We start from the raw sequence: 14,764 nt of genomic DNA on the forward strand, positions 1-14,764 counted from the left end.
AGCCAGCTCCCACCAGATATCCCACGCACACACCACCCCAAGCCAGCTCCCACAATCTCACCCACACGCACACACACCCCCAAGCCAGCTCCCATAATCCCACACACACGCCCCCCAAGCCAGCTCCCATAATCCCACACACACACCCCCCAAGCCAGCTCCCATAATCCTACACGCACACACACCCCCAAGCCAGCCCCACAATCTCACCCACACGCACACACACCCCCAAGCCAGCTCCCACAATCCCACATACACACACCCAAGCCAGCTCCCATAATCCCACACACACGCCCCCAAGCCAGCTCCCATAATCCCACACACACGCCCCGCAAGCCAGCTCCCATAATCCCACACACACACTCCCCAAGCCAGCTACCACCAGTTATCCCACGCACACACACCCCCAAGCCAGCTCCCACAATCCCACACACACGCACACGCCCCCCTAGCCAGCTCCCACATCTCACCCACACGCACACACCCCCCCAAGCCAGCTCCCACAATCTCACCCACACGCACACACCCCCCAAGCCAGCTCCCACCACCTATCCCACGCACACACCCCCCCCAAGCCAGCTCCCACAATCCCACACACACGCACACGCCCCCCTAGCCAGCTCCCACATCTCACCCACACGCACACACCCCCCCAAACCAACTCCCACAATCTCACCCACACGCACACACCCCTCCAAGCCAGCTCCCACAATCTCACCCACATGCACACATCCCCCCAAGCCAGCTCCCACAACCTCACCCACACACTCACCCCTCCAGGTCAGCTCCCACAATCTCACCCACGCGCACACCCCCCCCTGGCCAGCTCCCACAATCTCACCCACACGCACACACCCCCCCAAGCCAGCTCCCACCAGCTATCCCACGCTCACACCCCCCCAAGCCAGCTACCACAATCTCACCCACACGCACACACCCCCCAAGCCAGCTCCCACCAGCTATCGCACGCATGCACCTCCCCAAGCCAGCTCCCACAATCTCACCCTCGCGCACACACCCCCCCAAGCCAGCTCCCACAATCTCACCCACACAACCCCCAAGCCAGCTCCCACAATCACCCACACGCACACACTCCCCCAAGCCAGCTCCCACAATCTCACCCACACGCACACACCCCCGCAAGCCAGCTCCCACCAGCTATCCCACGCACACACCCCCGCAAGCCAGCTCCCACAATCTCACCCACACGCACACACACCCCCAAGCCAGCTCCCACAATCTCACCCACACGCACACACACCCCCAAGCCAGCCCCCACAATCTCACCCACACGCGCACACCCCCCCAAGCCAGCTCCCACAATCTCACCCACACGCGCACACCCCCCCAAGCCAGCTCCCACAATCTCACCCACACGCGCACACCCCCCAAGCCAGCTCCCACCAGCTATCCCACGCACACACCCCCAAGCCAGCTCCCACCAGATATCCCACGCACACACCACCCCAAGCCAGCTCCCACAATCTCACCCACACGCACACACACCCCCAAGCCAGCTCCCATAATCCCACACACACGCCCCCCAAGCCAGCTCCCATAATCCCACACACACACCCCCCAAGCCAGCTCCCATAATCCTACACACACGCACACCCCAGGCCAGCTCCCACAAACCCACATCGACACACTAACCAGCTCTCCCAATTCCACACACTCACTCCCAACGCTCTGTCCCATTCCTCCACACATACACATAGCCAATTCTCCCAGAGATATGATGGTGATTCCACACATTTACTGTCCTTATCTTCATTGATTAATTGAAAGATGAGGATGGTCAAGTCAATGCTTCCTCGCTTTAGAGTGAGTCATAGCGATATACAGCATGGAAACAGACCCTTCGGTCCAACCCCGTCCATACCAACCAGATATCCCAACCCAATGTAGTCCCACCTGCCAGCACCCAGCCCATATCCCTACAAACCCATCTAGATGCCTCTTAAAATGTGGCAATTGTACCAGCCTCCACCACATCCTCTGGCAGCTCATTCCATGCACGTACCACCCTCTGCGTGAAAACGTTGCTCCCTAGGTCTCTTTTATATCTTTCCGCTCTCACCCTAAACCTATGCCCTCTAGTTCTGGACTCCCCAACCCCAGGGAAAAGACTTTGCCTATTTACCCCATCCATGCCCCTTATAATTTTGTAAACCTCTATAAGGTCACACCTCAGCCTCTGACACTCCAAGGAAAACAGTCCCACTTCCTATAGCTCAGATCCTCTAACCCTGGCAACATTCTTGTAAATCTTTTCTGAACCCTTTCAAGTTTCACAACATCTTTCCAATTGGAAGGAGACCAGAATTGCACACAATATTCCAACAGAGGCTTAACAAATGTCCTGTAAAGCTGCAACATGACCTCCCAACTCCTGTACTCAATACTCTGACCAATAAAGGAAAGCATACCAAACACCTTCTTCACTATCCTATCTACCTGTGACTCCACTTTCAAGGATCTATGAACCTGCACTCCAAAGCCTCTTTGTTCAGTAACACTCCCATTAACCTTACCATTAAGTGTATAAGTCCTGCTAAGATTTGCTTTCCCAAAATGCAGCACCTCGCATTTATTTGAATTAAACTCCATCTGCCACTTGTCAGCCCATTGGCCCATCTGGTGAAGATCCTTTTGTAATCTGAAATAATCCTCTTCGCTGTCCACTACACCTCCAATTTTGGTGTCATCTGTAAACTTACTAACTGTACCTCTGATGCTCGCATCCAAATCATTTATATAAATGACAAAAAGTAGAGGGCCCAGCACTGAACCGTGTGGCACTCCACTGGTCACAGGCCTCCAGTCTGAAAAACAACCCTCTACCACCACCCTCTGTTTTCTATCCTTCAGCTTTTGAAAGTTCTTGCCTAATACCATCAAAATTGGCCTTTCTCCAATTTAGAACTTCAACTTTTAGATCTGGTCTATCCTTTTCCATCACTATTTTAAAACGAATAGAATTATGGTCACTGTCCCCAAAGTGCTCTCCCACTGACACCTCAGTCACCTGTCCTGCCTTACTTCCCAAGGGTAGGTCAAGTATTGCACCTTCTCTAGTAAGTACATCCACATACTGAATCAGAAAATTATCTTGTACACACTTAACAAATTCCTCTCCATCTAAACCTTTAACACTATGTCCCAGTCGATGTTTGGAAAGTTAAAATCCCCTACCATAACCACCCTATTATTCTTACAGATAGCTGAGATCTCCTTACAAGTTTGTTTCTCAATTTCCCTCTGACTATTGGGGGGGTCTATGACACAATCCCAATAAGGTGATCATCCCTTTTTTATTTCTCAGTTCCGCCCAAATAACTTCCCTGGATGTATTTCCAGGAATATCCTCCCTCAGCACAGCTGTAATGCTATCCCTTATCAAAAATGCCACTCGCCCTCCTCTTTTGCATCCCTTTCTATCTTTCCTGTAGCATTTGTTTCCTGGAACATTCAGCTGCCAGTCCTGTCCATCCCTGAGCTATGTTTCTGTAATTGCTATGATATCCCAGTCCCATGTTCCTAACCATGCCCTGAGTTCATCTGCCTTCCCTGTTAGGCCCCTTGCAGTGAAATAAATGTAGTTTAATTTATTAGTCCTACCTTGTCCCTGCCTGCCCTGACTGTTTGACTCACTTCTGTTCTCAGCTGTACCTGTCTCAGATCAATTTCTTTCCTCCCTATCTCCCTGGGTCCCCCCCTTACTGGTTTAAATCCTCCCAAGCAGTTCTAGCAAATTTCCCTGCCAGTATATTAGTCCCCTTCCAATTTAGGTGCAATCTGTCCTTCTTGTACAAGTCACTTCTACCTCAAAAGAGATTCCAATGATCCAAAAATGTGAATCCTTCTCCCATACACCAGCTCCTCAGACATGCATTCACCTGCTCTATCCTCCTATTCCTGCCCTCACTAGCTGATGCTGTTTCTCCCCCCTCACTCCCACTCAGTTAAAGTTGGCACTCTCCCTTTTCATTCAGTTGGGAAGCATAAATCCACATGGTTTGAGTAGAAGCAAGCAATCTGCTCTACAGTTTAATTCCGAACAAAGGGTATGCCTAACATTTTGAAAGTAAACAAAGCTTATCGCTGTTGTCAGGCAGAGAAATTCAGGGGATTCCCATAAAAGATTTTCCCAGTCAATCAGACAGAGGAACTGAGGAGACAGAATGAATGAGATATCACATTGTTATTGACACTGTTGTAATAATCAAATGATATTGAAAGATTTCATTATTAACTGGAATAGTAACTGCGTAAAAGGTTAGAAGGATCCAATTTCTTGAAATGTGTTCAGGAGAGGTTTTTTTATATCAACATGTCAATGGTCCAACAAGGGACTGTGCAGTGCTGGACCTAATTGTGGGGATCAAAGCTCAAAGTTTGTGCGAAGATTTGTAGCTCGGGTGCTTGTTGTAGTGGTTCTGTTCGCTGAGCTGGAAGTTTTTGTTGCAAACGTTTCGTCCCCTGGCTAGGAGACATCATCAGTGCTCTGGAGCCTCCTGCGAAGCGCTTCTTTGATGTTTCTTCCGGCATTTATAGTGGTCTGTCCTTGCCGCTTCCGGGTGTCAGTTTCAGCTGTCCGCTGTAGTGATTGGTATATTGGGTCCAGGTCGATGTGTCTGTTGATGGAGTTTGTGGATGAATGCCATGCCTCTAGGAATTCCCTGGCTGTTCTCTGTCTGGCTTGCCTTATGATAGTAGTGTTTTCCCAGTCGAATTCATGTTGCTTGTTGTCTGAGTGTGTGGCTACTAGGGATAGCTGGTCGTGTCGTTTCGTGGCTAGTTGGTGTTCATGTATGCGGATTGTTAGCTGTCTTCCTGTTTGTCCTATATAGTGTTTTGTGCAGTCCTTGCATGGTATTTTATAAACTACATTAGTTTTGCTCATGTTGGGTATTGGCTCCTTTGTTCTAGTAAGTTGTTGTCTGAGCGTGGCTGTTGGTTTGTGTGCCGTTATGAGTCCTAGGGGTCGCAGTAGTCTGGCTGTCAGTTCTGAAACGCTCCTGATGTATGGTAGTGTGGCTAGTCCTTTTGGTTGTGGCATGTCCTCGTTCCGTGGTCTATCTCTTAGGCATTTGTTGATAAAGTTGCGCAGGTATCCGTTTTTGGCGAATACCTTGTATAGGTGTTCCTCTTCCTCTTTTTGCAGTTCTGGTGTACTGCAGTGTGTTGTAGCTCTTTTGAATAGTGTCCTGATGCAGCTTCGTTTGTGTGTGTTGGGGTGGTTACTTTTATAAAATACCATGCAAGGACTGCACAAAACACTATATAGGACAAACAGGAAGACAGCTAACAATCCGCATACATGAACACCAACTAGCCACGAAACGACACAACCAGCTATCCCTAGTAGCCACACACTCAGACAACAAGCAACATGAATTCGACTGGGAAAACACTACTATCATAGGGCAAGCCAGACAGAGAACAGCCAGGGAATTCCTAGAGGCATGGCATTCATCCACAAACTCCATCAACAGACACATCGACCTGGACCCAATATACCAACCACTACAGCGGACAGCTGAAACTGACACCCGGAAGCGGCAAGGACAGACCACTATAAATACCGGAAGAAACATCAAAGAAGCGCTTCGCAGGAGGCTCCAGAGCACTGATGATGTCTCCTAGCCAGGGGACGAAACGTTTGCAACAAAAACTTCCAGCTCAGCGAACAGGATCAAAGCTGGACAGTTGTATGAGGTGATAGTGGAGGAGCATTTCAGTGATAGTGATCACAACACTGGACATTTTAAGTTTATTATGGAAAAGGAGAAAGATGATCTGCAGGATAAAAGGAGTATTGAATTGAGAGAAGGCGGATTTTATTAAAATAAGGCAGGATCTAGCCAAATTAGACTTGGAAGAGCTACTTGAAGGCAAATCTACAGGAGAACAGTGGGAGGCATTCAAAAAGGGACTGGGGGTAAGTACAGGCCCAAATTGATCACTTTCAGCAAATAAAGGTAAGCAAATCAAAGGAAGCCCTGGAGGGGGACAGGAAGTGCAAGGGGGTACTTAAGAAAGCAAATTGGAGAGTAAAGAAGAGGCATGAGAAATCACTGGCAGGCAAGATTAGAGAGAATCCCAAGATATTCGCTGAGTATATTAAGGGGAAATCCCTCAATATAATTATCCTATTATTACAACAGTGTTAATAATAATGGGATAGCTCCCAGTGAAGAGCAAAGTCCATGAGGGACGGAGGGGAAATCTTTGTGCAGAGCCGGACGAAGTTGGTAGAGTGGTAAAGGCATTCTTCACATCTGTCTTTACTCAGGACAAGGACGGAGGCACAGAATTTGAAAAGATGTTGGTCAGAAAGGTTTTTGAGCAGTTAGAGACAGTGATGCAGGATAACTTGGCAAGGTGGATCCAAAATTGCCTTGGTGTCAGGGAGAGACAGGGAGTTGTGTGACTGGAATCCAACATGTAGTTGTGTACCACAGGAATCAGTGCTGGGTCTACTATGGTTTATGATATGAGTGATGAAGATGAGAATATCGGGGCGGGGCCATGATAATGACGTTTGTGGATAGCACAAAGACTGGCTGTGTGTGGAAGAAGTAAGGAAGATGTACAGGAGGGTAAAGTCAGATTTTATTTATAACAATCATTGACATCCAGAAGACATTACAGAGTAGATTGAGTGAAGCTGTTTTTGCTTGTAAAATAAACATGAAAGTGAAGGTAATCCATATCCAACAACTTGCTCTGAAACCCAGCTCATGTTTTAACAATAGTGACAAATTCCATGACCGTGCCTGAGACAATAAACAGCATTCCAAATTATATAAGCCACAAAATTATTTTTAAAAAATACCAATTCACCTTAATGTCAAAGGATCTTTCAAAAAGTTCCAGCATCCGGAACCATAGTTTCATTGAAGCCTAATCAATTCTTCCTTTGTCCAAACACTATATTTCAGACTTTTCTGAAATCTATCCATTAATCTTTGAAAGATATAACTGAGAAACAAAGGTAACTAACAGATGAAAACTATATTACCACATACCTTCAGCAGTAGAGGGACTGAGGTGAGAATTTTCACCAAAGGGTTGGGAAACTTTGGATTTCTGTCCCCAGCAGTTTACAGATGCTCCATTATTGAAGTACGCACCAACAATTTCTAGGGTTTACTGTTAACCAGAATTTCAACTGGACCAGCCATACAAATATAGTCAATACTATGGTGCTGGAAAGGCACAGCAGGTGCTCTCCATCCCCAAGGCTCCCAGCCTCATTCCTGATGAAAGGCTTTTGTCTGAAATGTTGATTTTCCTATTCCTCGGATGCTATCTGACCTGCTGTGCTTTTCCAGCACCAAACTCTTGACTCTAATCTCCAGCATCTGCAGTACTCACTTTAGCCATACAAATACAGTAGCTACTGGATCAGATCCAAGGTTGGGAATTCTACAATGACTCCTGACTGCCCACCATTTCAAATGTGTGATGGGATACTCCCACCTTCCTAGATGGGTTCAGCTCCAACAGCATAAGAAACTCAACACCATCCAGAGCAAAGCAGCTCACTTGATTGTTTGTGAACACAGTGCTATTCATTCCATCTTCCACCAACGTTCAGTAGCAGCAGTGGGTGCCATCTACAAGATGCAAAAATTCACCAAAGCTCCAATGACAGAACATTCTAAACCCACGACCACTTCTATCCAGAAGGATAAGGGCAGCAGATATAGGGGAATATCACCACCTGCAAGTAGCCCTCCAAGCCACTCACCTTCCTTCCTGGGAAATATACAATCATTTCTTCACTGTCACTGGGTCAAAATCCTAGAATCCCCTCCTAATGGCATTGTGGGTCAAACCTACAGGACATGGTCTGCACTGCTTCAAGAAGGCAATTCATCACCACCTTCTCAACTAGGGATGGGCAATAAATGCTGGCCCAGCTTGTGATGGTCATGGCCCACGAGAGTATAGAAAAGGACCAACAGCTTTGGGCTAACACTTCATAGAGCTGGAGAAATAATCTCGTCTACTACAATGGAGTATTACCTCAGTCTTACGTCAACTGATTCCATGAATCTGATTCTAATTCACTCTGGTCATCTAACACGAACTACAACAACAACCTTCACACTAATTAGTTGCATTTTCTGACGCCATTAACATCACACTAAGTAAATGCACTCGCATCATATTCACTTGGTCTAGAGAACAATAATATCTTAACCACCAAACCCAGAGGGTTTCCATTAGAAACCTTATGCCACAGCACAAGAAGATCCCCGCCCATAGAGCCTCTGCAGGCCTTTTGGAAAATCTGCTAAACCTTTAGGCTCACAAAGCAGTTTCATCCCTGCAACCCTGGAAATTCATTCTCATCAAATAAAATACAACTGCCTTTTGAAAGTTTCTGTGTGATCTGACTGCACTAGCCTTTCGTGCCATATGTTTCATCTCTTTATCACACTTGTGTATGAACAAATACATCCTCATATTTCCTCTAGTTTTTTTTTACCATCGTGAAAACTGAAACCTTAGTCTTTTATCCTGTGGCTTGATGCCACACTGAATTTTGGCTCCTTACAGACTGGTCAAGGTTTCAAGCTGAGATTTCAAAGTCACAATATTTATAATACATTAATACAAACACTTGCCAATAACCAAACACTGCCAATAACCAAAGATCCACCAGGTTCTGATTTATTGTTGTATTATTCTTGCATTGAAGACAATGCTGTCTTTTCCATGTGTGTGTTGTGTGCGCCCAAGATTTCCCCAGTATAGACAGCTAGAGTGTTCTAACTATATCCCTGCAATTTTTTTTACTCAATGAAGCATAGCTCCATGACATCATCACAAAGTTGCTCCAGGGTCCTGATGTCCTTATGCAACACACTGGTTAGCCAATCATTTTGTGTCTCCTTACAAACTTTGAAACTGTGCACCCTGTACTCAAGGAGAAAGTGAGGACTGCAGATGCTGGAGATCAGAGCTGAAAAATGTGTTGCTGGAAAAGCGCAGCAGGTCAGGCAGCATCAAAGGAGCAGGAGAATTGATGTTTAAGGCATAAGCCCTTCTTCACCCTCCTCATTCCTGAAGAAGGGCTTATGCCCGAAACGTTGATTTCCTGCTCCTTTGATGCTGCCTGACCTGCTGCACTTTTCCAGCAACACATTTTTCACCCTGGTCATCCAGGAGAAACACAATGGTGTCTTCTCCTGACCCCTTGAGGGCACTACTGCATACTACACTATTAATCATGCTCTTCTATTCCTTAGCCAATAACGTGCATGGAATTTTTTTTAAAGATTAGATTACTTATAGTGTGGAAACAGGCCCTTCAGCCCAACAAGTCCACACTGCCCCACCTAGCACAATCCACCCATTCCCATACATTTACCCCTTTACCTAACACTACGGGCAATTTAGCATGGCCAATTCACCTGGCCTGCACATTTTTGGACTGTGGGAGGAAACTGAAGCACCTGGAGGAAATCCACACAGACACAGGGAGAATGTGCAAACTCCACACAGTCAGTCGCCTAAGTCGGGAATTGAACCCGGGTCTCCGGTGCTGTGAGGCAGCAGTGCTAACCACTGTGCCACCCACAAATCTAATCAGTATGTTCAGAGATATTATCACACATCTCTGGACCAGGTTGTGACTTGAACCCAGGTCCCCTGACTCAGTGTTAAGGACAGTACCACTGCACTACTAGTGCCCACGACCCAATTACATACACAAAATACCGCTGTATATTTAACATCACCTGCTTCATTTTTCTTAATGAATCTGTTGTGGTACTTTATCCACTGTGTTTTGGCAATTTACGTATATGACAACGATTGTACCACCTCCTCCAACTTTCTGTAAGTTCATGAAAGGACACAATCAGATGTGATTTAACTTTAACAAATCTGCTGTCTGTCCCTAATTAACTGATGTATTTCCAAGTGAAAAGTAACCCTGTTCTTCCCCAGCGCTAGTCCTATACCGACTGAGATATAGGTACCAGTTAATAGATTGAAACAATTGCAATCATCCAGTCCTCAGGTACCACTCACATAAGCATGATCAAAGCTTTTGCTACTTCCACCCTTCTGTCACTTAGCAACAGAGGATACATCATAACTGGAACAGATAACTTGACAAGTTTTAGTCATGTTAAACGGTTTACATCCAGTCCGTTATCTCCCTGCCCAATGGCGCCATCTTCTGTTGTAGACTGAGGAAAGATGTTAAACTCAGCAAAGCTGGACAAGGATGTTGCCAGTATTGAGAGTTTGAGCTAGAGGAAGAGGCTGAATAGGCTGGGGCTACTTTCTCTGGAGTGTAGGAGGCTGAGGGATGAAATTATAGAGGTTTATAATAATGAATAGCCAAGGTTTTATTCCCCAGGATAGGGGAGTCCAAAACCATAGATTCAAGGTGAGATTTAGAGTCATAGAGGCATAGAAACAGACCTTTCAGTCCAACCTGTCCATGCCGACCAGATATCTCAACCCAATCTATTCCCTCAGCATTGGCCCCATTCACCTCACACTAACCAGATATACTAATCCCAGACCAGTCAGTCTTTTCTACTAACCAGTACCAATAGTTTTATAGCACCAGTCCTCTTGTATGTGCTAAATGTTTCATCAGCCCACACTAACCTATTTTACTCATCAAAAAATATACTGGTTCCACACTGACATATTCCACTCACTGACATATTCACCATGCACACACTGACCAGTTTCACTACTTTAACCCTTTAAACATGGACCGGCTTCACTAACCAGTTTCACCATTTACACACCGACCAGTTTCCCTCTTCTAACCAATTTCACCATTCGAACCAGATCTACTATTTACACACCGACCAGTTTCACTATTTTAACCAGTTTCGCTGACTTGTTTAGCCGTTCTAACCAGTGCCACTAACCATGACCGCATGCAGCGCCCTTTCTCTCTCCCTCCGCTAACTTACCGGCGGCTGTTGGCGGCGCTGGCCGGTTGTCCCGCCGCCTGCTCCGGGGAGCCGAGCTGGAGCGGGGAGCCTGCGAACGGATAGTGGAAGGCGGTAGCTCTGGGCACGACCTGCACCTGGAGCAGGCACCAGAGCAGGAGAAGCGGGGTCATCCTCCCTGGACCGAAGGAAAGGTGAAACCCCAGATACTCTTGAGACTCCGTCCCTCTCCCAGACACTCCCGTGGCTCGGTCTCTCTCTCTCTCTGCTCACCCAGTGACCATCAGCACCAAATCGTGAGAATGTGCAGCTAACACTGGCCTTTCTCCAAATTATTGTGGTGACTCCACGGGTCCCAATAGCAGAGTGATCTTGGTGAATCGGCCGGCCCATTCCGGGGAGTTACCTTGATTCATTCATACACACAGTCCCAGTAATTCACACACACAATCTGATTAACTCCATCAGAGCCGGATACACACAAGCACACTCCCAACCCTCGGACCAGCTACCTCCACGCTCAGGGACACGATCTGCTTCCTGGCAAGCCCACCTCTACAAGTACTTCACAGTACACATCTGTCAGCCTCCGTCTGAGCGGCTGCTTTCTTGTCATGACCATAGAGTGATTTAGCAGTGAAACAGACTCTTCGGTTAAACCAGTCCATGCTGAACATAATCCCAAACTACACTAGTCCCACCTGCCTGCTCCTGGCCCACATCCCTCCAAACACCTTTCCCAATCAGGTATTTCTCCAGATGTCTTTTAAACGTTGTAATTATACCCACACTCATCACTACCTCGTGAAGTTCATTCCACACATGAACCACCCTCTGTGTAAAAAAAAGTCAGTCTTTATCTTCTGTAAGTCTTTATCTTCTCACCTTAAAATGTGCCCACTACTCTTGAAATCCCTCATCCTAAGGAAAAGACAATTACCATTAACTCTGTCTATACCTCTCATTATTTTACAAACTTCTATAAAGTCGTCTCTTAACTTCTTGTGTTCCAGTGGGAAAGGTCCCAGCCTTCCAGCCAATTTGTAAATATTCTCAGACCCTCCATACCCAGCAACATCCCAATGGGATCAGAACCCCAGAATTGAGCTATTAATTCCAATACGTGTCTGTTAATTCCAACACATGTCTATTAATTCCAACAATTGTTTATTAATTCCAAAGTACGTCCACTAATTCCAACATGTGTCCATTAATCTCAATGTGTGTCCATTAATTCCAACATGTATCTATTAATTCCAACACGTGTCTATAAATTTCAACACATCTATTAATTCCAACACATGTCCATTCATTCTAAATGTGTCCATTAATTTCAACACACATCCATCAATTCCAACACACGTCAATACGTCCATTAATTCCAACACATCTATTAATTCCAATGCGTGTCCATTAATTCCAACACGTGTCCATTCATTCCAACACGTGTCCATTCATTCCAACACGTGTCCATTCATTCCAACACATGTCCAATCATTCCAAATGTGTCCATTAATTTCAACACATGTCCATCAATTCCAACAAGTGTCAATGTGTCCATTAATTCCAACATGCATCCATTAATTCCGATATATGTCTGTTAATTCCAACACGTCCATTAGTTCCAAAATGTGTCCATTAATTCCAACACTGTCCTTTTGAAAGAGTACTGCCGCAGCCAAAAACATCTGGAAATGTAAATTCAACGCCTGCACCATGGAATGTCAAACAAAAAGACCAATAAGGAGGAGGTAGTGAGAGGCTGACTCCATCTCCTGAGGTCATGCTTATGTTTAACCTTTCCAGGCATAAACAGAAAAAAAAACACCCTCTAATGTCTTTCTACCAAACTACAAAGGGACATTCACAGTGCCTCAAGTACATGTAAATACTATCTTCGATAATTAAGAAATGCCTTTGGGTTCGTTGTAACTATAGAGAAAGTCAAACCCAAATGTTTGTTTGTTCTCAATATGCAGAGAATGTACAGAACTGAACTGCTTCAGTAAATGTGTACATATATAAAGATTTATCTTAATAAATAAGTTTTTTTTGGAAAAAATGATGTAAAATAACAAGCTTCACTTCTGGTCTGACTGTGTGTCTGTGGCCACTAATTAGTAGTTTATTGTGCAATGGAGGTCATAACTTCAGGGCAGCCACTAAATACACTTGTGTTTCAAGTAAAGAAAGGAAGTAGATTTGCTCTTGTCTTGACTGCTGCCAACCAGTCACCATCAAAAAGAACTAAGATAACAGAATCTTAGTCAACCTGCGAATGAGTCAAGAATCTCAAAATCCAATGTTCAACCAACAGCATCAACACTACCCGATATCATCATGAGCAACAGCCACAGCCACCATCTCCTCATTACTGATAACTCAGGAACTATTTCTTTTCAAACATTTTATTTGTGTTTGGACTTACTTCTCATTTTTTGTCTATGTGTAGGTGTGCTGTGTTATTATTTATTCTCAGATTTGGTAATTGATAATCTCACTTTTGTTAACTCAGTTGTACGGCTATAGAGGAGTTAGACCAGGATTCTTCTATCTGACATTTCCTGGGTACTTTTCCAGGTAAGTACCTTGGTATTGTCTGAACCCCCAAATCTAACTCAAGAAGTGGAGACTTTTTCAGAGTTCAGGGATCCAGAGAACTGTCAATTGGGAGTCCAAACTTTCTTGGCAAATCCCACAGGGTCAATGCAATCCATGGGAACCTAATGCATACATTGGGCTTTAGATCTGGTGTCCGAAAATCCAGGAACTAGGACATCAGGACCAATAATCAAGAAAAATAATGGGAGAATTTAAGGTAATGAAAGAGAGAAGCTTGGATTTGGAAAAGACAGATCATCTTTGACTAAATAAATTGAATTTTTTGATGAGTTAACAGCGAAGGTTGATGGAAGGGATGTTGTCCAAAGGAATTTTAAGAAAATGTTTGACAAAGTCTCACAGAAAACTGAGTCTGTATCCAGTTGGATGAAATTAAACATTTAAGGACAGAAACAAGCTAGTTATGGTAAATGTTTATTTTTCTTTGGAAGATACTAAACAATATTGTTCCCCAAAGATCAATGTGAATATCATGGATTTGATATACAGAAATGATATGTATATTGGAATTTATCCAACATTTCAAAGTTTGCTGATATAGCAAATTTAGAGATGTGACAAGTGGCTGGCATTATGCCAGTCACCTGCAGCGGGGCATGTAGGCAGACAGGATGGGCAGACAAGTGGCAAATGGAATTTAACAGAGAGAAGTGAGAGATAATGTATTTTGTTAAAAGCATAAGGAGAGACAATATAGACTGTTTGACTTTCTCTATAGTTAGAAGAAAACCGAAGTCATTTCCTAATTTTGCAAAGTAGTATTTACATGTATTTGAGGTACTGGGAGAGAACAGACCTCTATCGTACTTTAGATGGTTGTCTTTTTTTCTGGCTAATGTTGTGTTATGAAGTTGAAGGCATATACTGTACCTTGAAGAGAGAGTGAATGCTGTTCTGGACTGAGACCTTACAAGCACCTGTGCAATATGACTAGATGGCAGTCAGAGTGTACTGGAAAATTGAAAATAAGTAACATTTGGCTGTAAAATATATACCTGAGCTTTGGTTGCTGTTTTGACAACAATTCAAATTTAACCAATTAGTTTAAATTATGCCCCGGATACTAAAACCCAATCAAGTTTGTATTCATTGTTTTGCCAACATTGAACCAATCAGATGATCCGATGTTGATGGTATAAACATGCAGACATTTTGAAATTTGGAGAGAGCAACTGCCAATAAGACAGATCAGCCTGGAGATC

General features: G+C 44.8%; 1 protein-coding gene across 3 annotated transcripts in view; it reads right to left on the bottom strand.

The window, feature by feature from the left end:
* The window catches only part of LOC132830496 (collagen alpha-1(XXVI) chain-like), a 369,329-nt gene extending 357,924 nt beyond the window's left edge, over window positions 1-11,405 (bottom strand). Inside the window, exon 1 of one of the 3 annotated variants that reach the window (XM_060848255.1) lies at window positions 10,962-11,405. In XM_060848255.1, coding sequence (XP_060704238.1) covers window positions 10,962-11,113 — 152 coding nt within the window. In that variant the 5' untranslated portion in view covers window positions 11,114-11,405. The remainder of the gene's footprint in view (window positions 1-10,961) is intronic. The other 2 variants (XM_060848253.1, XM_060848254.1) reach the window with 2 other exon arrangements.
* Between the last annotated feature and the right edge of the window lie 3,359 nt (window positions 11,406-14,764).

This window comes from Hemiscyllium ocellatum, chromosome 31 (assembly GCF_020745735.1).
Source record: "Hemiscyllium ocellatum isolate sHemOce1 chromosome 31, sHemOce1.pat.X.cur, whole genome shotgun sequence".
Classification (NCBI taxonomy): Eukaryota; Metazoa; Chordata; class Chondrichthyes; order Orectolobiformes; family Hemiscylliidae; genus Hemiscyllium; species Hemiscyllium ocellatum.